At 44.5% G+C, this 27,330-nt stretch overlaps 2 protein-coding genes and 1 non-coding gene across 3 annotated transcripts; 2 read left to right on the top strand and 1 right to left on the bottom strand.

The window, feature by feature from the left end:
• Positions 1–10,621: 10,621 nt before the first annotated feature.
• On the bottom strand, positions 10,622–10,728 carry LOC133833676 (small nucleolar RNA R71). The gene has a single exon (XR_009893044.1). It is a non-coding gene; the product is annotated as a small nucleolar RNA R71 (small nucleolar RNA).
• A 616-nt stretch (positions 10,729–11,344) lies between these two features.
• LOC133832285 (uncharacterized) lies at positions 11,345–13,098 on the top strand. The gene is made up of 3 exons (XM_062262651.1): positions 11,345–11,992; positions 12,131–12,485; positions 13,061–13,098. Exons 1-3 carry the CDS (start codon positions 11,345–11,347, stop codon positions 13,096–13,098), a joined length of 1,041 nt encoding a protein of 346 aa, XP_062118635.1.
• A 13,403-nt stretch (positions 13,099–26,501) lies between these two features.
• On the top strand, positions 26,502–26,975 carry LOC133832284 (uncharacterized). The gene has a single exon (XM_062262650.1). The coding sequence runs from the start codon at positions 26,502–26,504 to the stop codon at positions 26,973–26,975; it is 474 nt and encodes a 157-aa protein (XP_062118634.1).
• The last annotated feature ends 355 nt before the right edge of the window (positions 26,976–27,330 follow it).

The following is a 27,330-nucleotide window of genomic DNA, read 5'->3' as shown; positions in this document are numbered from 1 at the left end:
CATGAAGTGGGAATTGACTATCCTGGACCATGTTAGGTTTGGACCAATCTTTTGGGAGTTGGTTTTGAACCCCTAGACAATGTGGGTCCGGGCTAGGATTAGGCTTTGAGCTTTGCATCCTATTTTGTTGGGAGTTTGGTTTTGAACCCCTCAGACAATGTGGGTCCAGGCTAGGAGTGGGCTCTAAGCCTTGCATCCTATTTTGTTGGGAGTTGGGTTTTGCACCCCAAGTCTATACGAGTCCAGATTAGGACTAAGCTCTGAGCTATGCGTCCTTTTTTGTTTTTAATCTTGGATTTGTATAGATGGTCTTACCCGCCATGTGATCAAAGATTCTAGTCTTAGGTCACTTGTTCATGGAAAAATTAAAGACGGATGTGAACTTTTCTTTTCTTACAACATTTCTTATCGTATTTTGTCCACACAATTTTCATTAAAAAAAATAGCCCTGGGGCGTACATTTCTTGACGTTAAAATTATTAGAAAGAGCAGAACTACATCCTCCTGACTACTGATAGTACTGGCAAAGGTGTTATGCATTCCCGGCCCTTTGGACCTATGTTCCATTTAGGTGCTTTAAGTGATATGTTCCCAGACATACTTCATTTTGGATCTCATAGGGTCCTTTCCAGTTTGGTCCCAGAACCCCCACTCCTGAATCTTGAGATGCAGGGAAGACTCTTCGTAGGACCAGATCATCGGTTCCAAACCTCTGCCTCTTAAATTTTGAGTTGACGTGCCCTGCGATCTTCCCTGATACATCTTCAGCTGCACTTCTAATCTTCCCGGTTCTCTTCATTGAGATCCAGGGATTCTTGGAGTAAGGCATGGTTCTAGAGGTGATCATACATATCTCGTCTATGAGATGGGACCACCGTTTCTATTTGGATGAATGCCTCACATCCGTACACCATTGAATAGGGAGTATGTTCGGTAGACGTTCTTTCTGTGGTTCGATACGTCCATAGGACACGGGGCAACTCTTCCAGCCACTTGCTCTTGTAGGCTTATATCTTTTTCAATAATGTCCCCTTCAAAATCTTGTTCATGGTCTCTGTTTGCCTGTTTTCACCAACTTTTATGAAAGACATGGAATCATCAAAAGCTTCTCCGCAGTCGCAAGGCCTCATGAAAACAGGCAAACAGAGGCCATGAACAAGATTTTGAAGGCCTCATGAAAACAGGCAAACAGAGGCCATGGACTTCAATATTTGCTGCCCCTACCTCTTTGGCCAAGCGTAATTCGGCCAGCATGACCTCGTGCTCAGCCTCATTATTTGAAGCTTTGAACTGGAAGCATAGGGCACTTTGCAATTCGTGACCTTGAGAGGATATCAAGATGATCCCGGTCTCGACCCCATTTTCATTGGAGGCTCCTTCTACCAAGATCTTCAACAAGGGCATTATGGGGTCGATGGGTTCTTCATCTTTGATTATCCCAGTGCATTCTAATATGAGGTGGGCCAAGGCATGTCCCTTGATAGAAATCCTGGGGACATACGTAATATCAAACTGGCTAAGCTCCATGGCCCACTTCAAATGTCTTCCCGATGATTCAGGTTTCTGTAGTACTTGTCATAGGGGATGGTTCGTCAGTACCTTGATGTCGTGGGCCTAAAATTAAGGTCTCAGGATCTTGGAGGAGGTTAGTAAGAAAAATGTCAACTTCTCGATCAAGGAATATTTGGACTCCGCGCCCAACAAAGTTTTGCTTAGGTAATAGACCGGGAGATGAACCTTTCCCTTTTCTCGCATTAAAGACACACTGATGGAATGTTCTAACACTACCAAATACAGGTACAATGGCTCCCCATAAAATGGTTTTGACAAGACTGGCGCTTGGGCCAGATGTTCTTTCAATTTTTGGAAGGCGTCTTCGCATTTGGCCATCCATTCAAAACTCTAGTTTCTGTGAAGTAGATTGAAGAACAGGATGAACTTGTCTATGGACTTCGAGACGAAGCGGCTCAAAGATGTTATTCTTCCTCTCAAGCTTTGAATGTCTTTTTTCTTTCGTGGTGATGGAATCTTGATCAATGCTCTAATCTTGTTCGGGTTTCCTTCTATTCCCCTCGAGCTTGCTATGAAGCCCAAATTCTTCCCGGCTGCCACACCAAAAGTGCACTTTTTGGGGTTTATCTTCATCCTTTACTTCTTGAAAATGGAAAATGCTTCTGCCAAGTCATCTACGTGTTGGGCCGAGGTCTTGGACTTAACCAACATGCCATCTATATAGACCTCCATGTTCTTCCCCAGTTGGTTCCAAAACATCCTATTGACCAGTCTCTGATAGGTGGCCCCAACATTTTTAAGCTCGAAGGGCATGAAAATGTACCAGTATACACCCTTGTCCATCTGGAAACTAGTGTGTTCCTGGTATGCTACATGCATCGAAATCTGGTTGTAGCCAGAGTAAGCATCCATGAAGCTTAACAACTCATACTCGAATGTAGCATCCACCATCTGGTCAATCTGGGGCAGAGGGAAGAAATCCTTCGGGCACGCCTTGTTGAGGTCCGTGAAGTTGATGCAGGTCTTCCATATTCCATTTGGCTTCGGTACCAACACTGGATTGGCCAACCAAATGGGATACAAGGCTTCCAGGATGAAGTTAATCGAGGACAACTTCTCGACCTCTAACTTGAGGGCCTTTGCCCTTTCTGTACCTAGGGCATTCACTTCTGCCGGACGAGAGTCACGTTCTCGTCAATGTTTAGGGCATGAGATATGACATTGCAGTTGATCCTGGTCATATCTGAATGAGACCAAGCTCGAACGTCCTGGTTCTCCTTCACCCAGGGAATTATGGCAGCCCTAACCTCCAACTTTATGTTCCTTCCTATTTGGATCTCTTTGTTCGGGTCGGTGTCAATAATGCACACCTCCTGAACTTCCTCTATGGTCTCAAATGTCCATTCTACCTCTTTCTGCAAATCCAATTCATCATCCTCCCAAGCCATCCTCCGTGCTGGCTGTGGTGGTGGGATTGGATCAGTGTTTTCCTCTTCAAGAGGCTATTTGCAGACCATGAAGATTGATCCGGTGGAGACGCGATAACACCTCCAGGTGCTCTTTTGATCTCCCAGTATAGTTCCCACTCTGTCGTTATCACACGGGAAATTCATGCATAGACTGTGGACGGAGGTGCCCAAAGATCACGTTATACACATTGAGGCAATCCACCACCATGAAAGTGCAGTACTTGAACGAACCCTGAACCTCATTCCCCAGCATCTCGGGGAGTTGAATCTAACCCGTCAAGAGCAAAGAATCCCCATTTAAGCTGTAAATCTGTGTAGGGCAGGAGGCTAGATCTGCCTCCATTAGCCGGTCGCTGTGAAGGCTGGCTTGAATAGGACATTGACGGAGCTCCCGTCGTCCACCAACACTCGGGACACTCGTTTGTTGGCGATTTGGACATCAATGACCAAAGGGAAGTGAACATTCCAGGAGTCTTCCTCCTGAACATTATGGGCAGGTTCATCAGCTTTGGACACTAAGCCGGAGTCTGGACCAAGGGGCACACCTCATGGTCGTGATTGAGCTCACTAATGTATCTTTTCTGATCGTTCTAGGATGGTCCTCCTAGGTGCAGACCTCCTCATATGGTGGCCACGTGGCCATCTACCCGAGGAGGCACAGTTCCACGAGGATATGGCATTCCTGGCCCAGGAACCGTAGGGCCTCCAAGTGATTGAACTATTAAGGCCCCCTGAGGAGTTTGATACGACACCTGGATACCTAGAGCCAAAGGTTGTCCGGGAGGCGCTAGCATTCCTGGAACTCCCATTAGCATCCTGACCCATTGGTGGAGATGTCCCAGTTTGATCAGGTTCTCGATCTCGTCCTTCAGCTGATGACATTCCTCAATTGTGTGGCCCACGCCCTTGTGGTAGGAACACCTTTTGTAGGTGTCCCTCAAATTCTTTCCCTCTTTGAGCATGGGGCTTGGTTTCTAATAATGGACTACATTGCTCGTTACAAGGTCGATGTTTTCCCGAGTGTCCTGCAAGGTTGTATACTTTGTGTATTGGGGCTCGTACCCCCTCTTTGCCTTCTTCAAGAGTTGGGATCGGTTCTGACTTTTTCTCGATCTCTTTCCCCGAGAGGGGTTTATGCTTGCCTCAGTTGCTTCAGCATGATGCAGTTGGGCATCGCTGGAAGCAGCACTGTACCCGGTGGGTGCCACTCCATACACAAAAAATGGAGCTAGAGAATATCCCGTCGAAGTGGGCCATAGAGCGTCAGGGTCATGAATGGCATCCCAAGAGTTCTAGCAGATCAAGATGCCACTGGGGGTGCCGGATAAATATTTGTCGGATACTGCACTCCAATTGATGAAACCTTGTGCCCTTATGATGAATTCTTTAAGGGTGGCCGCCTAGCTGCGTTGCATGTCATCCCAGAGAGGGTACCCAACTCTTATTCTAGATTGGAGAGCTACTAGGCGCTATCTGTCATCCACCTTAGTTTTTGATGCTTCCTCCGTGAAGCGTTGGATGTAAGCCCTAAAGGTCTCCGTGGGATACTGTTTAATGTTGGCCAGTGCGCTTACTTCCATGTCTAGCTTTTTGATGGCCACGAATTGTCTATGGAAAGCTGATTGCAATCCGGACCAAGACTTGATTGATCCCATCTTGAGTCTTTTCCACCACTCTTTTGCGGGTTCAGCAAGAGTGATTGATAAACATAGGCACTTGTCGTTGTCATAGACGTGAGCTACAACCATCAGGCGATTGTAGCATGATAAGTGATCTCTGGGGTCAGTGTTCCTGGTATAGGTGGGTATGTCCGGAATCTTGAACCGCTTAGGTAATATGACGTCCAGTATGTGCTTGGCGGTTGGCTCATTTTCCTCTTCTTCAAAATCGGAACCTCCGCCTTCTTGTTTCCAGACCAAACTGTTTGTGACCTTTTTGAGAGTGGCCAGTAGTTCCATGAATTGTCTGGCCATTCCATCGTCCAGGGGGACTCTTTCATTCCTCCTGTCGTTGAGCCTATTCCTCAAGTTGCCTCCTTAAGGGTGGATCTTTTCTTTTTTGGCCTGCTCCTTCCCAGAATTGAGGTCGTCTCACAAATCCACTTGGAATGTGTCATCTCTCGAACTGACCGCTTCTGGGTCCTCTTCGCGTCTGCATCCTCCATGATCATTGTTCACAGATATGCTGGAATAAAAGCATCTTCCCTACTCGTCCTACCTAGGGACATTCCAGGGGTTTGTACCCTGCGAGTGCTAACCTTGCGGATTGTTTGGATGATTTCGTCCTGGCACAGGATTCATTCGTTCTTTCCTTGGGAATTTTCCTAGGCCAGGCTTGGTTTTTTGAGCGGGAGGAGCTTTCTTTTAGGGGTTTTCTTTTTCAACGGGATCGCCCATCTTGGATTTCCCTTTGTCATGAGATGGATTTAATGGACCGACTCTGGGATGTGTGGATTGTCCCGGAGGAGGAGTAGGGGCAGCATTTCTGGGCGCACCAGTCCTCATAGGTGGGACAGGCGACTGTGTTCCTGGGGGAGGAACTGCTGAAAGAATGGCTGCTAATCCATGGGCAACAATATAAGCCTGAAGAGCCAGGAGGGACTCTTGCATCTGGCGGGTGGCCTCCTGTTTTTCAGCCATCCCAGCTTCTTGATCAAGGACCTATTGTCTCAAGTGGACCACCTTGTGATCCTCCTGTTCAGGATCAATATCATGATCGTCATAATGAATGGGGTTCTCGGCATCATGATCTTCATACTCCCCTTAATCTTCCTCGTAATAGCCTTCGTCGTAGTCACCCCCTTCACCAAAGTTTTGGGAGTAGTCGGGCATAGGCCCCTAATAAGGCATGTCCTCGGGTTGGTCTTGAGGAGGTGGTTGATTTGGCAATGGTTGGCAGTAGTCCCTTAGGCAGAAGCCATGCCCTGAACATAGGCCCGAAGGCACCCTTGATCCAGCAAAAGCGATGATCACTTGATGCCAAGGGATAGGTGGCGCTGAAAGAAAAAGTGTAAGAATGTTTCATGCATGAAGCCTTCTCCCCTCATGAGTTGCAAAGTCGATGGTCATTCACAGACCAAATGAGACTTGGCAAGCGCGCATCGAATTCAGCGACCTCAACGAAGCATGCCCTTGTATTGACCGTCTTATCGATGCAACCTCAAGCCATGAGTTGCTATCGTTCATGGATGCTTACTCCTTCCAGGTCATGCCTTTCAACCCAAAGTACACATGCTAGCGATTGGTCAACAAGGTGTTCAGGGACTGGGGGGGCACATCGCTGATCTAGGTGAAGCTTTCACCATTCTGAGCTAGTACAACATGAAGTTGAACCCGCAAGGATTTCCTTTCAGAGTCGTTTTTGTACGCCCTAAATATCTGCGCACTATTGGAGAGCAAGAAAAGAGCCTAATTCGATCTGCCACGTGTAAATCGTCCACCCGGTGCTGTTTGTTACGGGTCTCCCTCTATCCAGCCCAAGCTGATTAAAGAGGTAACTGCTACTTGGAGGCATTGTGTCAGAAGTTTGAGTGTCACGAGCTGGCGGCACATTAAGCTCGGAATGCGGCAGAGATCTGACACCCCAATCCTTGAAAAGTCAACCATGCAATATAAACGTGCATATATCAGACATCACATGTCTGTTTTATTCCTGATTTCTCGGATGCGTAGTATAAACATGCGTATTCGGACATCCCGTATCTGATTTAGGCCATGCGGCGCATTACCCATCCTTACCTGTTGATTAGACCTCACTTCACTACAAGGTTTAGGAATTAATCATCAGTGTCACAGAGATGACGTGAAGGGTAAAGAGAACACAGGATGACCCCATTGCCAACACACATATCTTCTTCCTATAAATACCAAGACCCTGGGTAGTGCAAAGGGTTAAGATATTTTTGTAAAGAAACACTCTATAAAAAATAGCCAAGAGATATCAACAATATCGACTGGTGGACTAGAGGGATTTTAACCTTCGAACCACCTAAAAAGAAAGGAGTGACCATCTTCCCATGCTATTAGTTTCTTAAGTCTCGAATATAATTATTTTCATATTACGGTTCACCGTTTTGCACTAATACATCCTACTTATTCGTATAATTATCTGTTGGCGAAGAACCGCGTTAACAGTTTGGTGCTTTCATTGAGAGGATTTAGATTGGTGCTATCACAAAAACCAGATCATGGTGGTTACTCGTTCGAGGCATGGTAACGAGGCAGATCAACATAATGGGCAGGAGGCCCACCATGCCGCCATATCTAATGAACCAAATCCCGAGGTCCAGCGACAATCAGGAAAGCAGCCGATGGGCCAGGACGACACCGGGAGTTCGGCGCCCCGACCGCCATATCTGAACCCAGTTTACCTGACGGCGAAAGAGATGGAGAACATGCAGTTGAGGGGTCAGCTATCCAGAGCAAGCAAGAAAATCGAAGAAGTCTTGGCCCAGATACCCCCTCTTGCAACCGACATTAATGTCTGAAAGAGGCAAAGTGGGACTCGCAAATCCCGCGGGGATAATCGGCCAAGACCTAGTCGATCGGTCAGAACCTCAACCCCGAGTTCTGCACCCATGGCACACCATAACTAGGAAGCTATGTTTGAGGAGTTTCCCAGGACCAACCAGCAATTCAGTCGTTCAGTCAAAACCTCGACTCCTAGCTCGACTCCACCGTGGAACGCGCTCAGAAGGGCTCGTGGCAGCTCGTGGAGGATATATGGGGAAGGCTCACGCAGACAATCTGCTCCGGCCAGCCCTCCTGTACCGCGGTTAGACCACCGGGCGTAGGATGTTTGAGATGGTAGAGTAGAACGACCGCGAGTTAATTTAATCCGCCTGGATGGGACTAGGATCGCTTCACCAGTTAGGCATCCCTTGTCGCCGATAAGATGCCCATCTCCTCCCCATCCAGTTCGAGGCATTCCGACACACAGGAGTAGCAGAAGAAATCCTCCTCCCACCGATCCTTCCCATCGCCCCCGAGCACGTGTGGAGGTCCCAGATCCTCACCCCTTGCAGCGGGCTCCAAGATTTTCCAACGGGAGCTACTGGACCGAAAGCCACTGAAGTGGCAGATCTTGTGAAGACCTGCGTAATCACTTAAGTTCGGCGCAAAGCCCTCGGGCCACCTCGAGGGCCGACCATCGAGATCGCCTCAACTCGCAGAGGGGGAATCCAGCCAGAAATGGAAGTCATGCTCGCCGAGAGGATGGTCTTTCTGAAGTACGTGACAGTGGGAATGTCTCACCTAACCAAGCTCAAGCTTGGAGGGACAATAACCTGCCTAACGCGTAGAATGGAACTGGAGCTGTTAAACAGCCCCAGAACAACCAACGAATTAAGGACCAGACCCTAGAATGTTTAGCTCAGATGGAGGAGCTAATGAAAGAAGCTCTTGTCAGAAAAGGAGAAAGAAAAGTATGACTCGGGGAACGAACTCGAGCTTTTTGCCTCCAACATAGAAGAGACAACATACCCACCGAGTTTCCGGATGTCCCACTGATAACTCTTGAATAAAGAGTAATTTCATGTGCTTTTGAACTTATAATTGTGAAAAAATCATAGGTGATGTTAGTTTATTTTTATTTTTTGTAGCTAACTTGTATGTTTTCATTATCTTAATTAAGTGTAATTATTTTTTAGCTTTTAATAGCTATTGGGTTAAAGATAATGATTTCATGGATAAATATTTGCACAAAGGAATGAGTGAGCTTAAGAGTCTAGTGTGATGAAATTATTGTGTTGATGGCTGAATATTCAAGATTGCTGCAGCAAAACTGAAGCATTGTGATCAGCTATATTTTGGAGCATGGAACACATGGAAGTCAAGAGTCAAGCTTACATTTCAGCCGATGTGGCAGTGGCAGAAGGAAATAATCAGCATAATGGAGAAAAGGACAAAAGAGAAGGAAGACTTGATGTTTTGGGAGAAAAATAGGGGCATTATGGTACTTTTGGGAGGAGAAGAGAAAACCTAATATACCAAAAGAATGCTCCAGCCGTAAGAGAGGCAAAGAAAAAACAGAAAAAAACAGAGAAAACAAGCTGAGATACCAACAAGGAAGAAGGAGGACAAGCATAGAAAGCTCAAGCATCATTTTGGATTTGTTCTTTCTTCTTTTCCTAAACTTTCTGTTATTAATTTCTGAGTTAGATTCTAAATCTGAATATTATGGGCTGTTTTGATTGTGAATTAATGTTTATGAAACCAACCATGAACTAATTTCTTGGTGGCTTGAATTGTTGATGAACCCTATGTTATAATCTATCAATTTCTTGCACTTTATTTTAGTAAAATCTCCATTGATCATTCAAGTGTGCTTAAATTAATTTCTTGTTGTTGTTTGGCCAGCAATGGCAAATTATTTTAATTACATTTAATGCTGGAAAGGTTGAATGTAATAAGAAATACTTGGATGACACAAGTCATAATCTAGGTTAGGTTATGTTAGTAATTAATATAGGGATATGTTAATTACCTTGTGTAACATATGAGAATGGAACTGTGATTGCATTCTTAAATCTGATTTTGCATAGGAATATGTTTAATTAGGTAGAAGAATTAAGGTCATAAGATTTGGGAAAGTTTTATGCATGTTAAATGAACTTTTTGTTATCCTGGGAGTTTTGCTAGAAAATTGCTGCAGCAACACGTTCGCAATGTGTTCAGGAAAAATAATATAGGGGGATTCAATGATTCAAGTCCATTTTAAAATTCATATATTTCTCTCAAGGTTGTTGTTCAGTTTACTTTAAGTAATTTTACTTTCTTTTTATTGGGTTAATTTGGAAAATCAAAGACATTCAAATTGTTCACTAGTGTAATTGTTTAGTAATTAATTTTTGCATTTAGTTTTAATTTGCAATCCTTGTGGAGACGATCTTGAATACTTACTACTTTATTACTTGTTTTGTGACTGTGTAAACTTGCACATTTTTATCGAATCAATTTACACAACAAGTTTTTGGCGCCGTTGCCGGGGATTGAAATTAGAAATTCTTGTAAAATTAATTACTTGCAATTTATTTATTTTTTTCTTTGTTGAGCTGACTTTGTTTGCTTGCTCTTGTGTTTTCTTAGGTGATTTACTATATGAACAAGCAAGAAGACATTGAACTAGCTCCTATTGACCCCGAGATTGAAAGAACAATTAGAAGAAGACTAAGGGAAAAACGGGCTCAAAATCGCCTTAATATGGCTGAAGAGGTTGAAGGAGTTGAGGGTGCTAATAATGTAACTAATACAATTGCTATGGCTGATGATAGAGAGAGAGCCATAAGGGAGTACGCTGCCCCCATGTTTAATGAGCTCAATCCGGGCATTGTTAGGCCTGAAATTCAAGCACCCCAATTTGAGTTAAAGCCCGTGATGTTCCAAATGTTGCAAACAGTGGGTCAATTTAGTGGGCTGCCTACTAAGGATCCTCACCTTCATCTTCGTTCATTTTTGGAGGTGAGTGACTCCTTCAAGCTACAAGGAGTGACTGATGAGGCCCAAAGGTTGAAATTTTTCCCTTTCTCTTTGAGAAATCGAGCTAGAGCTTGGCTCAACACTCTTCCTCCCAACTCGGTGACTACATGGAATGAGTTGGCTGAAAAATTCTTGATGAAGTACTTTCCCCCTACCAAAAATGCCAAGTTTCGCAATGAAATCATGTCATTTCAGCAGCTAGAAGATGAATCATTCTGTGAAGCTTGGGAGAGATTCAAGGAATTATTGAGAGAGTGCCCACACCATGGGATCCCACATTGTATACAAATAGAGACTTTCTACAATGGGCTCAATTCTTCCACTCGTATGGTGTTAGACGCTTCAGCCAATGGGGCTATTCTCTCTAAGTCCTATAATGAAGCCTATGAGATTTTGGAGAGGATAGCTAGCAACAATTATCAATGGTCCAATGTTAAATCCTCAACAAGTCGAAAAGTGGCTGGTATACTTAAAGTTGATGCATTGACAACTTTGACAGCTCAAGTTTCTTCAATGACTAACCTTCTCAAGAACATGAGTTTGGGGGGAATGGTACAGTCAGCTGCTATGGGCCAAGTGGCAGATGTTTCTTGTGTTTATTGTGGAGATGGGCACACATTTGACAACTGTCCATCAAATCCTGCATCAGTTTGTTACTTGGGGAATCAAAATGTGAGCCGTAATAACCCATATTCGAACTCTTACAATCTGGGTTGGAGGAACCATCCGAACTTCTCATGGGGGGGTCAAGGAGCTAGTTCAAGCGGAGCACCAATGCAAAACAAGCCTACATATCCACCGGGGTTTTCTCAACAACAACAAAGAGCTCAACCACCTCATCCTCAAGTGTCTCAATCAAGCTCTTTGGAGAGTTTAATGAAGGAATATATGGCCAAGAATGATACTGTGATTCAGAGTCAAGCGGCATCCTTGAGGAATCTAGAAACTCAGTTGGGGCAGCTTGCTAATGAGCTAAGGAATAGACCACAAGGCACCTTGCCTAGTGATACTGAAAATCCAAGGAGAGATGGTAAAGAGCAATGCAAGGCAATCACTTTGAGGAATGGTAAAAATCTGGAATTGACTGAGGAGAATTGTAAGAGAAACATCGAGCCCACTTCAATCCAAAGTAGTGTGGACAAGGGAGACAAAACTGTGAATTCAAAAAACTCAAATGCTGATCCTGAAGTAATTGCTGCAGTAATTCCTCAGCAAAATGCAACAAAGAAGCCAATGAGCAAGCCACCTCCACCATTTCCTCAACGTTTTCAAAAGCAACAACAAGATGGTCAATTCCGAAGATTTTTGGATGTTTTGAAGCAACTCCACATCAACATACTGTTAGTGGATGCTTTGGAACAAATGCCTAATTATGTGAAGTTCTTGAAGGATATTTTGACAAAGAAGAGGAGGCTTGGTGAATTTGAAACGATTTCTTTGACTGAAGGTTGTAGTGCTATATTGAAGAATAAAATTCCTCCAAAGTTGAAGGATCCGGGCAGTTTCACAATTCCAATTTCTATTGGGGGACGAGAAGTTGGTAAAGCTCTTTGTGATTTGGGAGCTAGTATTAATTTGATGCCCATGTCCATTTTTAAGAAGTTGGGAATTGGAGAAGCAAGGCCAACTACACTCACCTTGCAATTGGTTGACCGTTCTATGGTGCATCCGAAGGGAAAGATTGAAGACGTCCTAGTACAAGTTGACAAGTTTATTTTTCCGGCGGATTTCATTATTCTTGACTATGAGGAAGATAGGAATGTACCGATCATTTTGGGGAAACCATTTCTTGCCACCGGGAGGACAGTGATAGATGTTGAAAAAGGAGAGCTAACCATTCGAGCTCAAAACGAACAAGTCACATTCAAGGTTTTTAATCCTATGCGCTCTCCTAATGAAGTTGAAGCTTGTTTGGCCATAAGTGTTTCTAACTTCAAGTTGATTGAAAAGATGCATGGAAAGTATAGCAATGGAGTCAAGAAAATTGTCCCTTTTGAAGAAATTGAGAAAGGTGGGGATCCATGGATAAGTAAGGAAGAAGAACCATATCATTCTCCAAAGCTACCGAGGAAAAAGAAGAAGAAAAAGAAACATAGTAGAACGCCTCAATCACAAATGTTGGAAGTTGGGAATAGAGTGTTTTTCTCAAACTCTCTGGTCAAATCAAGGTGTGATGGTGGGTTCTTAGTGAGCAAGGTGTTTCACAATGGTGTAGTGGAATTATATGATGAGCATGTGGGAAGAGTATTTAAGGTAACAAGGAAAGAAGCAAAGTTTGGGGGAAGCGAGGTTGAGCAATACCAAACCTCGGTTTCCTTGAAAAATCCTTAGAAAAAAAAAAGAAGTTTGGGTTGCTATGGTTTTTGGAGGATTCATTTGTAAAGCAACTCAAAGAAAGAAAAAATAAAAATGCACTGAAAAAAAAATGAAAAAAAAAAATTTCACCAATAAAAGAAAAGAAAAGAAAAGAAAATATATATATATACATATGAGTGTTTTTAATTATAGTTATTTTTATTTTTATTTTAATTTCACTTTTTGTAATTTTAATCCCATTTTATTGTGGTGTTTTGGAGCAGTTTTATGTTTATTTTGATGTTTCAGGTGTTAAGACAGCAAGAAACAGGGTGTTTTGGAAGTAATTTTGGAGTCTGATGGTTTTGCGAGAGTTTTGCTTCAGTAAAATGACCGCAAAGATTTCCGAAAAAAAAAGGGAGTTACGTCAAATTTGGGTTGCTGAAGCAAATCTTGGGCAAAATGTTAGCAATCTAGGCAGAGAAAATTCCTGGGTCGTGGTTTCATTCAGGGGCATATACATATATATCATATTATAAAAAAATATATATATATTTTACTACATATATACATATATATGTTAATATTAACAAAATATATATAAGAAAAAAAAATAATAAAGAAAAAATATATATATAACCTCTAAACTAGATAAAAGATATATATATACACATATTTGTATTTCAGTAACAATTTTATTATATGTATAAGTATATAAATATATATATATTTTCATAATATATATATTATAAATATGCATCTGTTGATATATATTTATTTATTTTATAAAATATATATTTATATATAAAAATATATATGTACATGCCCAAATACCCTAATACCCATTGTCATCTTCCCCTTATTCACCACTTCCACCAGCCGCGCAGCCACAACCCACGCCCCCAATCCGGCCATTTCTCTGCCTAGTCCACCACCCAGTCCGAGAGCCACCATCCCTAACCCATCCCCTCCCCAAACACCTCACCCGAAGCCACCACGACCCCAGGCGGCAGTCACCCAGCCGCGCCTCACAAACCCAAAGTTCCCCTGCCAATTGCGCGCCTGAGCCGAGGTGGTTCCCAGCGAACCCAGCCGTTCCCCCCAAGTCTCGGCATCTCGAACCCAGCGCCATTCCCGTCCAGGTGCAAGGAACCAGTACCCCTTCGGCACCCCAGACGTGACCCCCAACTGCGCTTCCCTTGAGCAGAGCCTGCATATTCATTGAATGAGCATTTCTGAACTTTACTCCCCAATTTGATTTTGTTTATGTCTGTTTCTTTGTTTTCTCTGTTTTAGGTGTAGTTCTTACTCATTTGCAAATTTTTGTGTTGTGTTATACTTTGGTCTCAAGTGTTGATAATGATTTTTGTGTTTTGTGTACTGGGTGCTCTGTGTTGTATTTAGTTATGTTTCTTTGGTGATTTTTGTGTAGTGAGCACCAAAAATTTGAGTCATTTGCCTTGTGTTTTGTTGCTAGGAAGGTACTTTGTTGGAATAGTTATCTTTGTTCTGTTTTTAGTTTGTCATTGTCTTGTTGTGTTGTCGTTCTTTTGAGGATATTCTTTGCTTTTGTTAGTGTTTAACTAGGGGGCTCGATGACGACTTTGCAAACTTAAAAATATATATAATCAATCTAAGTTGCAGATGAATGTCTTTCTTACTTAAATTTTAAACTTAATTCTTTGGGTGTGAATGTTGCTAGCAATTGGTTGATGAGAGTGTTTCTCTTTTTAGTTTGTGCATAGTTTGATTAAACAATTTTAAGACCCTAGAAAGAGCTTGTTTCTTGTGAGAGCTTAAGTTTCTAGAATTATTTAGTGATTTTCCTTGAGGCGAAATCCTAGACAATACCACACCGATGAAATGATTTAGGCCATCTTTGGACCGTTTGAGCCTTTGAAGCCTACCTTGTATGCATTTTTTATCACTAGTCACCCCATTCAGCTTAAGTGTCACTTTTCTTTCTTAGCCACTCATTAGCCTACCTTTACATATATTAATCATCTCTTTTCACCACACCCTTTTAGCACCTTGATCTTTATAGGATTTATTTGTTATGCATTTTGGGGGGTTTTGGTTGTGTGAGTGGATGAGAAAATTGGGTGAGCGTTTTCCTTTTCTTCTTTTGCTTGTTTTCACCATTGGGGACAATGTTGATTTTAAGTTTGGGGGGAGAGTTTGTTCTCAATTTTCTTGTACTATTGCCATCTAGTTGTTTATTTTCATAGTAAAAAAAAAATAGAGCATCCAAAAAAATATATATATTTAAGAGTACACTCCCTTGCATCAAAGCATATAAAAAAAAGTAAAAAAAAAAAAGAGAAAAAGAAAAAATCAGAAAAGAAAAAGAAAAAGAAAAAAAAGTATATATGTATGTTTGTAAATAAGTTTGGGGGTGTACTCTTCAAATAAAGGAAAAGTTGTTTTAGTTTTGTCTTTTAATGTTAATAATAAAGGCTAGTGGCAAGATTTATATTGTGTTGTGGGGTTGTCTTTGGGGGAAATTAATGTATGCATTTATGTATTTAGGTCCTAGAAAGATTGAGGTGTTTTAGGGTGATTTGAGCCAAAATTTATCTCTCTTATCCTACCTTCACCCTAGCCTATCATTACAAGCTTGATAAAATCCTATTGATCTTTGGTGTGGTGTTTGTCTACATTAGTGGAGAGGGAATCACTAAGTAACGTATGGAGACATTATTTAAGCTTGAGGACTAAGGGTTAGATTGATTTTTGGTGATTGAAATTGTTTAGGAAAAGCTATGCATGTATTAAAGGGTGAAACACTTGATTCATATTTTTGGCAGCAACATTCATACTTGAAGAATTTGGTTTAAAACTTGTGAAAGATTGAAATTCAGCTTCTCTTTTTCAAAATAAAATTTCCCGAGAGCCTTCCCCTTATTACCATTGACATAGCAAAGTTTGTCCATTGTTGTGGTGTTTTGCCTTTGTATTTTCTTGTCTTTTGTGTTTAGTTTGTGCCTTTTGTGTCTCTTGTTAGTTGTATTGTGTTTTTAGAGTCATCACTCGAGGACGAGTAATGTTGTTAGTTTGGGGGTGTGATAACTCTTGAATAAAGAGTTATTTCATGTGCTTTTGAAATTCAATGGAGACTGAGACCCGTCGGATCATTTGGGTATGTTCAATACCCTGATGATGGCCCATAATATTGGCCTCGAGTTGAGGTGTTTGATATTCCCTTCCACCTTGATCGGGTCAGCTAGGTAGTGGTTCAAGCAGTGTAAAAAGCATTCCATCAACTCCTGGAAGAATGTTTCAGCCGACTTCAAGAGGGCATTTCGACCTACTCAAGCTGCCCGCATCAAAGCTGACACCCTGGCGAATGTGAAGCAACAGCCTGTGGAACCTTTGAAAGCTTACCTAAGTAGGTTCGCAAACGTCGCGGCTCGAGCCAGGGACGCAGACGATAGTTCCAAGCTTATGGCCTTGAGGACGGGAATCCTCGTTGGAGGCGAGCTATGGAAAGAGATACAGAGAGGAGGTGTCAGCATCGTGGATGAATTCCTTAACAAGGCCTAAGAATGGATAAACCTGGAAGAGGCAAGAGCATCGGTCGCGGGAACCAGCCAGACCCTTGATCAGCCCATTGGAATGGAAATGGATGTCATAAAAATGACTCAAACCGTTACCCAGAATATCCAAGGGGGTGGAGGCAAGAGAAAAGGGAGCAGCGAAGGCAGCCAACACGGTCCAAAGAAGAACAAGCCCATGGAAAAGTTTAAGCCAGTCTATGCGTCTTATACCGAGCTCACAAACACAAGGGAGCGTGTTTTCCTAGCAAACTCTGCCCGCCTCCCCTGGAAAAAGCCGGAGCCTTTGAAACACCAGAAGGCTAAGAGGGACCCTTCCAAATTCTATCGATTCCACAACGACCTTGGCCACAACACTAACGATTGTAGGCATTTGAATGATGAGATCGAGACACTCATCAGAGCTGGACCTTTGGCTCAATATGCACGAAACTGGGTTCTTGCTAGTCAGCCAGCCCCGGAAGCTCCGGTAAATCAGCCTGGGCCTCGGATATGTTAGGATACCCCTCCTCCTGTAATAGGAGGAAAGATATCCACAATCTCCGGAGGCCCCCATTTTGCCGACACGAGCAGAGGTGCCCAGAAGAGATATGTCAATGAGTTGAAGGCTCACAACAGAGTGGAATTCTTCCCGGAGCAGCATCTACCCAAACAAAAATGATTGGAGAGGCAACCAATAATTTTTACTGAGGAGGACGTTGGTCACATCCAGTTCCCCCATAACGATCCTCTAGTCATAATCGCCCAACTCGCCAGCCCGAGAGTGAGGAGGATACTAGTCGATAATGGGAGTTTGGTTAACCTGTTGTTCCGGTCTACGCTGGAGAAAATGGGATTTTCTGTCACTGAGCTGAAGGCCACCTCCATGATGGTGTATGGATTTTCCGGGGAAGGGTCGGCAGCGATAGGAACAATCAAACTAGTAATAACCTTGGGAGAGGGGACTTGAACTGTCTCTAAGCTCCTCGAGTTCGTGGTTATCGATTGTCCCGCCGTATACAATGCTATTTTGGGCCGACCTACGTTGATGGCATTTGAGGCCATAACTTCTATCCACCATCTCGCAGTCAAGTTCCCCTGCTTTATGGGGATATGTACGGACCGAGGTGATCAACTCGCTGCCAGGGAATGCTATAGCATTTCCATGAAGGGAAAATCACGACCTGGACAGTAGACGATGACTGTTCAAAGGGGAAATGAGGATTCTCAGGGAGTAGGACCTATTCCTAAGATAGAAAAACCTCAGGAAGCCGATGGGGAAGGTATCACCTTGAATGATGATATCGATCACTGGATAGGCAAGGATAAATTTGAGCTCCAGGCCATCAAAGAACTTGAAGAGGTTAACATCATCCCGAAAGACCCCTCGAAGGTGGTAAAGCTCAGAAGAAACCTGTGTAATGAGAGGAAAGCGGAGCTGCTAAGATTTCTGCAACAGAATCTAGATGTGTTCGCCTGGTCTCATGAAGACATGATAGGGATCAACCCAAGCGTCATCATGCACACCCTCAAGTTGGACAAAAACGTGCCTGCGAAGTCCCAAAAACAAAGGCGCTTGGGCACGACCCGAGCTGAGGCCGTAGAAGAGGAGGGAGCTCGAATTTTTAAGGTGCGGCTTTATGCGCAAGGCAAAATACCCGATCTGGGTTGCCAATCCTGTTTTGGTCCTGAAGCCCAATGGGAAGTGGCGGACATGCATCGACTTTTTCGATCTGAATAAAGCCTGCCCCAAAGATTGCTTCCCCTTGCCGTGAATTGACCAAATGGTAGATGCCACTACGGGGCACGAGCGCATGTCCTTTATGGATGCATACTCGGGCTATAACCAGATCGCCATGAATCCTACGGACCAGGAACATACTAGCTTTATGACTCCAACTAATGTTTATTATTACAAGATCATGCCCTTCGGGCTGAAGAATGCTGGAGCTACGTATCAGAGATTGGTCAACAGGATGTTTGCTAATCAGATTGAGAAAAACATGGAAGTGTATGTTGACGACATGTTGGTCAAGTCGAAAACTGTCGATAACCATGTCCCCGATCTGAAGGAATGTTTTAAGATTTTAAGACAGTACGGTATGAGGCTGAATCCCCAAAAGTGTACCTTCAGGGTCGCGTCAGGAAAATTTCTAGGTTTCATAGTCAACACCACAGGAATAGAGGTGAACCCCGATAAAATCAGGTCGCTACTCGAAATTCCATCACCCCAGTCATGAAAAGACGTCCAAAGTCTAACAGGAAGGGTGGCAACCCTTAATCGGTTCATTTCCAAATCAACCGACAAGTGTTTGCCATTCTATAACCTGCTCCGGGGAAATAAAAAATTTGAGTGGACTGATGAGTGTGAGCGTGCTTTCCTATGCCTAAAACCACATTTAGGTGAGTCGCCCGTGTTATCTAAGCCAACAGCAGGAGAGCCTCTTTTTCTTTACCTAGCTGTAACGGAAGATTCAGCCAGCGCCGTGCTGGTTCGTGAGGAGGACCGGTCTCAAAAGCCGGTCTACTACATTAGCAAGAGGCTTCTCGGAGCCGAGTCTAGATATCCAATGATGGAAAAGATGGCGTTCTGCCTTATCACGACATCCAGAAGCTCAGGCCGTATTTCCAGTCCCATTCAATCCACATCTTAACTGTTCAACATTTAAGGTAGGTTTTGCAGAAACCTGAGGCACCGGGGTGTCTTTTGAAATGGGCTATCGAGTTCAGCCAATTTGAGATACTGTACGTGCCCTGAACTACAATCAAAAGCCAAGCTTTGGCTGATTTTGTAGCAGAGTGCACAGGATTCCAAGAGGAACCAGTGGAAGAACCGGCACGAGCCTTGTGGAAAGTCTTTGTGGACGGTTCGTCTAATGAGAACGGATCCGGAGCTGGAGTCATTTTAATATCCCCGAAGGGACATCGTTTCCACTCCGCATTGTAGTTCGGATTCAAAGCATCCAATAACGAGGCCGAATACGAAGCTTTATTGGTTGGGCTAAGGGTGGCCCAGGAGGTGAAGGCCAACTCCATCCAGTGCTATAGCAATTCCTAGCTCGTGGTAAACCAGGTGTTAGGAGAGTACCAAGCGCGGGGAACCAAGATGGCGGCCTACCTGGCCAAGTTAAAGAAAGAGTTGTCCGCATTTGAGTACATCCTAGTTGAACAAATACCTCGGAGCAGAACGCCATTGCTGACGCCTTAGCGAAGCTCGCCACCTATGGGGAGGCCGAAACCTTGGGCCTAGTACCGGTGGAATTCTTGGAAAGGCCAAGCATAGAGGAAACTGGGAGAGAGTTCGAGATGATCGACGCCAGGCCGACCTGGATGACTCCCATAGTCGAGTACCTCACAACAGAAAAGTTAGTTGAAGAGCGAAACGACGTGAGGAGGATACTTTACAAAGCTCCAAGGTATGCAATGGTAGACGGGACGTTGTACCAGCGTTGTCTTTCTTGACCTTTTCTGCGGTGTGTTCTGCCAGAGGAAGAAAAAAGTATTCTACAGGAGATGCATAAGGGATTTTGTGGAGATCACGCTGGGGGGCAAAACTTGGCCTTGAAGATATTAAGGAAAGGATATTATTGGCCCACTCTATCGAAGGACTCGATTTCTTATGTCCAAAAGTGTGACAAGTGCCAGCGGTTCGCCACGGTCGCCCGAGCCCCTCCAGTTGAGCTGAAGATGATCTCTTCCCCGTGACCGTTCGTGATCTGGGGAATTGATTTAGTTAGTGCCCTGCCCACGGGAAAATGAGGAGTTCGCTATGCGATGGTGGCTATTGACTACTTCACAAAATGGGAAAAAGCGGAGCCCCTGGCGACAATAACATCAAAGAGGGTCCTCAACTTTGTGGTTAAGAATATTGTCTGTCAATTCGGGCTGCCAAAGAAGATCGTGTCGGATAATGGAACCCAGTTCGATAGCGACCTTTTCACTGAATTCTGCGAGAGGCATGGCATAATTAAAAGTTTTTCCTCCGTGGCCTACCCCTAGGCTAATGGAGAGGTCGAGGCTGTGAACAAGACACTAAAAGCGAGCCTTAAGAAGAGGTTGGATAAAGCCAAGGGAGTTTGGTCTGAACAGCTCCCCCAGGTGTTGTGGGCGTACCAGACCTCGCACCAAACTTCGACGGGTCACACTTCGTTCTCCCTGACTTTCGGGAGCGAGGCCGTCCTTCCTGTCAAAACAAAGATAGCCTCCCATAGAGTTCGGGCATTTGACCAAGACTAGAATGACAAATTTCTCAGTGTGTCCCTCGACCTAATTGATGAAAAACAAGAAGCTTCGCAGCTGCAGCTCGCGCATTATCAACAAAAGATCACTCGTTATTTCAACTCAAAGGTCAAGAGACACATCTTTATCTTAGGCGACCTGGTGCTCCGAAGAGTCTTCCTAGTCGGTAAGGATCCCAAGGACGGATTTTTGGGACCAAACTAGGAAGGACCCTATCAGATAATAGAGGTTGTGAAGGAGTGGACCTTTAAACTAGCCTGACCTAGTGGAGAAGCAGTCCCACGGACGTGGAATGCTATACACCTAAAGAATATTATCAATATTCATACTTTTGTAAGGCTTAATTATGAAAGCCACCTTCTTTTATTAAAAAATGAGAAGTACTTTTGTATATCGTTGTATGTTTCCGTGTGCGGGTAGTGTTAGAAGAGCGTGTTCCAAGAAACCAAGATAGATTCCTTTCTGTTTACTTGGGGGGCATATATTCTGGATACAACCAGGTCCTAAAACTTAGAAGTTAGTTAAATTGATTAACCAGTGTTTTTCCTAAAGAGCACGAGGTGTCGATAAAACTAACGCGAACTAAGTTTTTAAATAAATGTCCTAGATATAACCAGGTCCTAAAACTTAGAAGTTAGTTAAATTGACTAACCAGTGTTTTTCCTAAAGAACACGAGGTGTTGATAAAACTAACGCGAACTAAGCTTTTAAATAAATGTCTAGGATATAACCAGGTCCTAAAACTTAGAAGTTAGTTAAATTGATTAACCAGTGTTTTTCCTAAAGAGCACGAGGTATCGATAAAACTAATGCGAACTAAGTTTTTAAATAAATGTCCTGGATATAACCAGGTCCTAAAACTTAGAAGTTAGTTAAATTGACTAACCAGTGTTTTTCCTAGAGAACACGAGGTGTCAATAAAACTAACGCAAACTAAGCTTTTAAATAAATGTCCTGGATATAACCAGGTCCTAAAACTTAGAAGTTAGTTAAATTGATTCAGTGTTTTTCCTAAAGAGCATGACATGTCGAGAAAACTAACGCAAACTAAGTTTTTAAATAAATGTCCTGGATATAACCAGGTCCCGAAACTTAGAAGTTAGTTAAATTGATTCATTTTTTTCCTAAAGAACATGAGGTGTCGATAAAAATAACGCAGACTGAGTATTAAAAAAATTAATTTCCTGGCCACAACCAGGTCCTAAAACTTAGAGGTTGGTTAAAATTGACTGGCGATGCTTTGTAGTTTTGAAGAAAAAGTCAATAAACTAACGCGAACTAGGTTTTTATCAATCACATCATATTAAAAAGAAAAATAAATGATGAAATTCAAGGTAACTGAAATCAATTGTCTCGAGGAGGAAAAACCTCGTGATAAATTATTACAGGTAAATAATAAAAAAATAATACAAAAGTGCTAAGCCCCCCCAGGTCGCTCCGATGAGGTCACCCCTTCGGTCTCTTGCTCGTCGGCAATGGAAGTCTCCCCGGTCTAAGAAGGCGGCTCCTGTTGAAGACAGGCTTTGAATTTCTCAAGGAATGGCTCCCACACCTCAGGCGCCAGGAAGGAGAAATCGACATCCTGGTTGAAGGCCCAACAATCGTAGAGCATGGCTTCCATGGAGGAACTGGAAGACACCCTCTCTGCCACGGTGGCGGCCTCGGCCTTCAACTGCTTAGCCTTGGCCTCCTCGAGCTCGGTCTTCGCAGCGGCCAAGGCGACCTGTACGGCCTTTTCGCTTTCTTTGGCAGCAGTCAAGGCAACCTTGGCACTCTTCTCTTGCTGTTGGGCAGATGCGAGAGCGGCCTGAGTGATCTAGAGCTCACCCCTGAACTCGTCAATCCTGGCCTTGGACCGAGCTATACTGTGGTGTAGAGCCAAAGCCGCCTACAAAGACATAGATAGTAAGGCACGAGCTGGGAAGAAAGCAAAGAAATTTAACTAAGTAAACTTACCATGAAGGTCATCCCTCGCAAAAACTCCATGACATTCTCGGGGCTCCTCGTCTCGATCTCCCTCAAGTCCCTCAGGGTGGCATTGTAATAATGCTCCACCGTATAGCTCGCGGTCTCATAGACCGTCCCTCGGAAGGCCTCGAGGATTTTCTCTAGGGAATGGGCCTTAACCGGGATACACATGGTGGGAGGAAGAACTGGCGGGGTTCCAGATGGTGTCTCCTATTCCCGAGTAGGGGCTGGAGGTCGCGGGGGAGGTGGGGGCATGTTCTCTATGGCTGCAGGGACCTGGTCCCTCCCCTTGGAGGGGACTTGGAGGTGGTCCTGGAAGGAGGAGTCTTCTTGGCCAGCCGGGGTTTCTTGACCAGTGGCCCGAACGATCCAGAGGGATGATTCCCCCCCTGGAAGATGGATCGCAGGACGTTGTCTCCGGGCTGTGCCATCTCTTCGCCTGAAAAAAAAAGAAGGGAATGTTAATATACATGTAAGGTTACTTTATTACAAGAAAAATATAAAGGTGTATTGAAAAGGTCCTACCCTCTGAGCTAGAGGAGGAATCTATTGCCACGACCTCCGGCCTCGAAGCTTCTATAGGGGAGTCTAAGTTTATTACTTCACGGATGAGAGGGAGCTCCGGGTCTGGATCTGCCTCAGGACTAGACTCCTCTACGTATTGCCTAAGCCCTAGAGCGACTACGCCCTCCAGAACAAAGGGCCACAACCTAAGGTTGGTCCCGTACTCCTCAGAGAAGGCCGACATAAAGGACAAAGTATTGTCTACTACTACGGTGCCCCTAGGACGGCCCATATCATGGCGCAACACTAGTTGATCTACGCACTGGAGTAGGTCTATGTTAAGGTCTGGGTCATCTCGATGACGATGTACGAGCTGGCTTGGGTTAAACCTAGCAAGCCTTAGGTTTGCGGCAGCCCTGTCTAAGTCCCCAAACAGGTATGGGTTACCTTGGCTGGAGGGGCTGGCTGCTGCCCCGAACTGAACACGATCCACGTCGAGGCCCTGAGCAGCCTCGAGAGCCCGCCTTCGTCGCACGAGTGGCACTTCATCTTCTTCGTCCTGCTCATCACTGTCATCTTCTACGGCATCCCCCTCGGGGATAGGCACCAGCTCGCGGGCTACTGGGTGGTTAGCCCCCGTCCTCCTCAAGGCCAGAGTCTGGCCCACAGAAATTAACTTACACGCCAACATTTTCTCATCAGATACGAGCTGGCGGTAGTCTTTTTCACTTGGTGGAAGACCTACCAAGGTATCATATTGACCCCCAAGGGTCACTGATTTGGCCGTCCTCGTAAGGATGGCTGCAGGATGATGTTCAAGTTAGTACGCGAGAAAAGAAATAAAGCAATATGGTGATTTTGTGAGCTGAGAGTAGAAAGAACTTACGAGGACGATTGAAGTAGTGGTACTCGCAGTTGCGAAACCCCATCGACATGAAGAACTGGTCCTTGAAGTCGTTGGGGCGGCTGGGCAGCTTGATGACTGCAGGAGAGTTGGGAAACGGGTCAAATAGTAGAACCCATCGCCTTTCCCCCATTGATCCAGGCTTGCTTTGAGGTAGAAGAAGTAAAGGATGTCCGCTGGTGTAGGGACCTCCCACTCGTGCCTCAGGAACAGGTACCTCAGCCCTGCCAGCAGACGATAGGAGTTTGGGGGCAATTGGAAGGGAGCCAACTTCAAGTAATTCAGGAAATCCATGGAATTATTGGTCCAGAGGTAGGAAGGCCCCTGCCTTGAGCTGTTCGTCGCTCCAAGCCACGAACTCCTCATCAAGAGGCTTGTAGCTCCTCTTGCTCTCGAAGGGAGGTCGGGCAACAAGAGCGCCTGTCCCAACTTCGATGTTATGGGACCATAGGATCTTGTTGACCCTCCCTTGGGTCGTAATCTTCGAGACTATCCTCTCTGTCTCGATGAAGGCGTTAGTTCCCACCTTGACCTCTTTCTTAACCGTGGGACAAAATTGGGGGATGGGAGACTCCGCCACAATCTCTTTCCCCTTGCTGGATCACTGGGATGATGAGCCAGCCATGCTCTTCTTGGGTATGTTCTTCCTAGGTCTCATCTGGTCGCTTAACGAACAAGAGTGAAGAAAAGTTTAAATAGGCGACCTAAAAATAGAAAAGGGAATATTGCATGAGAAATGATTTTCGTACACAGGCTGAGGTAATCTCAGCCCGCAATATGTGAAGCCACGCGTTGCCATGGTCACGGGCCCACGTTTCCAACGGATCCCCGATTGCTCGGGATCTGTGTGTCAGGAGGGTCAGGATAATGCTTGCCTTGGAGGGAAGTTTTACAAAGAAAAACCGCCTAGTAAGCATGACCCTAAGCTACCCAGTTTTGTACCCTAGAAACCTCTCACCTTCCATTTTCCGAACAGGCATTCCCTAAAGCTACCCAGAAAAATTACCCATAAATTATCTTGTCATAAAACATCACATTCCTAGACATGTTCTCGTATAGTCGATATGCCTAGGATCAAAACCTATGCACCAAAAACCAGCCAAAAACAACCTACAGTGTGAGACTAAGAAAGAGGTTTGCGTAACAGAGAAACTGAAAGATCAAAACATGCAATAGGCAGAGGACTTACAGTGTATTTTCCGTGTGAAAGTCACAAAAAGCGTACGAATCGGAGTCCTGGTGGAATCCTTAAAGCTAGACTGAGGAAGAAACTCTTGTGGCGAGAACTTAGGGATCTCTGGGATGATAACCAGAAGAAGAAAAGCTGCTGAGACTAAAAAGGAGAGAAAATGAGGAAAAAATTTAAAATGAAGGGTGGCTAATACGGAAGCTGGCCAACCTTATATATATGTACAAGGCATAAAGAAACAAGGACCGTTCGACCAAATTAATGCGAGATACAAGGGTCATAACTCGAGAGGCGAAACGACGGCCGAAAGCAGGCTAGGCCATTTAATACAATTCTCGAAAATCGAACAGTCGCCAACCATGGCGATCCACATGTCCGATACCCACGCAGTGGGCGAGACAGGAAGAGTCGAAAGGGAAACTTAAAAGCCCCCACTGTGAAGATCACAGATGACGTCATGGGTCACGAGCAGGGGCTTGGGGGGCAAATGTACGCCCTAAATATTCGCGCACTATTGGCGAGCTAGAAAAGGGCCTAATTCGATCTGCCACATGTAAATCGTCCACCCGGAGTTGTTTGTTACAGATCTCCCTCTATCTAGCCCGAGCTGATTAAAGAGGTAACTGCTATTCGGAGGCATTGTGTCAGTAGTTTGAGTGTCACGAGCTGGCGGCACATTAAGCTCGGAATGCGGTAGAGATTTGACACCTGAATCCTTGTAAAGTCAACCATGCAATATAAACGTGCATATATCAGACATCACATGTCTGTTTTATTCCTGATTTCTCAGATGCGCAGTATAAACGTGCGTATTTGGACATCCCGTATCTGATTTGGGCCATGCAGCCCATTACCCATCCTTACCTGTTGATTAGACCTCACTTCACTGCAAGGTTTAGGAATTAATCATCAGCATCACAAAGATGATGTGAAGGGTAAAGAGATCACGGGATGACCCCAGTGCCAACCCAGATATCTTCTTCCTATAAATACCAAGACCCTGGGTAGTGCAAGGGGTTGAGATATTTTTGTAAAGATACACTCTGTAAGAAATAGCCAAGAGATATCAATAATATCAACTGGTGGACTAGAGGGATTTTAAGCTTAGAACCACCCAAAAAGAAAGGAGTGACCATCTTCCCATGATATTAGTTTCTCAAGTCTAGAATAAAATTATTTTCATATTACGGTTCACGAGTTTGCACTAATCCATCCTATTTATTCGTATAATTATCTGTTGGCAAAGAACTATGTCAATAGTTTCTGGAAAGTTCCTATGATGCATTGTCAAGTCTAGAGGAATTCAAGAAAACCTAGACTAGGTCAAGGCTCTCAGAGTCCTCTAAAAGGACAAAGGATGCATAAAGCCTCACTAGAAGAGTCGCTGATCTCAATCGATCCACCTCAAATCCCATGGATAAGCGCATCCAGTTCTTCAACCTCCTCGATGGAAGTAAAGAGTTTGAGTGGACTGATATCAAGATCATGAGTGGCAAGGCCATGACTGGTGAGGCCACGAACGATGAGGCCATAGACAATGAAGACGGCGAGTCCATGAATGATGAGGATGCATATGATGAAGATGATGAGGCCGCAGACAACGAAGATGGCAAGGCCACAGATAGCAAAGATGGCGAGGCCACAGACGATGAGGCCATGGATGGCGAGGCCACGGATGGTGAGGCCGCATATAGTGAAGAAGGTGAGGCCAAGGATGGTGAGGCCACGAACAACAAGGCCATAGATGATGAGGCCACGGACGGCGAGGCCACAAACGGCGAGGCTACAAATGATGAAGAGGGCAGGGAAATGGATGGTGAGGTCGCAGTCGACAAAGACGGTGAGGCCACAGATGATGAAGAAGTGAGGCCACAAATAGTGAAGTAGCAGATGGCGAGGCCACGGACGGCGAGACCATGATCATCAAGGCTAGTGTAATAAAGAATGAAAATAGACATCCTCGTGATAGCCTTGATCTCTCCAAATCCCCTATAAGGTCTAATATCAAATGGAAAAATCCGTTGAGTCAGGCCACCTGATAATGAGAAAGTGACACTTATTACAAAGGACCCAAGGGGAAGCAACCAGATCCCAGGTCTTGTGGTGGGAACATGAGAGTCGTTACAGGCGATCGGGCGAACACAAGAACCTTGCCCTTCCAAGCGAACCGTTACAGGCGACCGGGCAACATAAGTAGTTCGTTTGAGATTCATGAGAGCCATCATAGGCGCGGGAAGGGCCT

The sequence above is a fragment of the Humulus lupulus genome, chromosome 4, assembly GCF_963169125.1.
Source record: "Humulus lupulus chromosome 4, drHumLupu1.1, whole genome shotgun sequence".
Classification (NCBI taxonomy): Eukaryota; Viridiplantae; Streptophyta; class Magnoliopsida; order Rosales; family Cannabaceae; genus Humulus; species Humulus lupulus.
The sequence above is the reverse complement of the archived record's forward strand: the minus strand, read 5'-3'. Positions and strand labels throughout refer to the sequence as shown.

What these genes read in the sequence shown, in the direction of transcription:
- LOC133832285 (XM_062262651.1), top strand. Translation starts at nt 11,345, where the DNA reads ATGGCCAAGAATGATACTGTGATTCAGAGTCAAGCGGCATCCTTGAGG. An exon ending in TTTCTATTGGGGGACGAGAA is followed by an intron (nt 11,993 to 12,130) that starts GTTGGTAAAGCT and finishes GTGCATCCGAAG; the next exon opens with GGAAAGATTGAAGACGTCCT. An exon ending in AGGTGGGGATCCATGGATAA is followed by an intron (nt 12,486 to 13,060) that starts GTAAGGAAGAAG and finishes TTGATGTTTCAG; the next exon opens with GTGTTAAGACAGCAAGAAAC.
- LOC133832284 (XM_062262650.1), top strand. Translation starts at nt 26,502, where the DNA reads ATGGATAAGCGCATCCAGTTCTTCAACCTCCTCGATGGAAGTAAAGAG.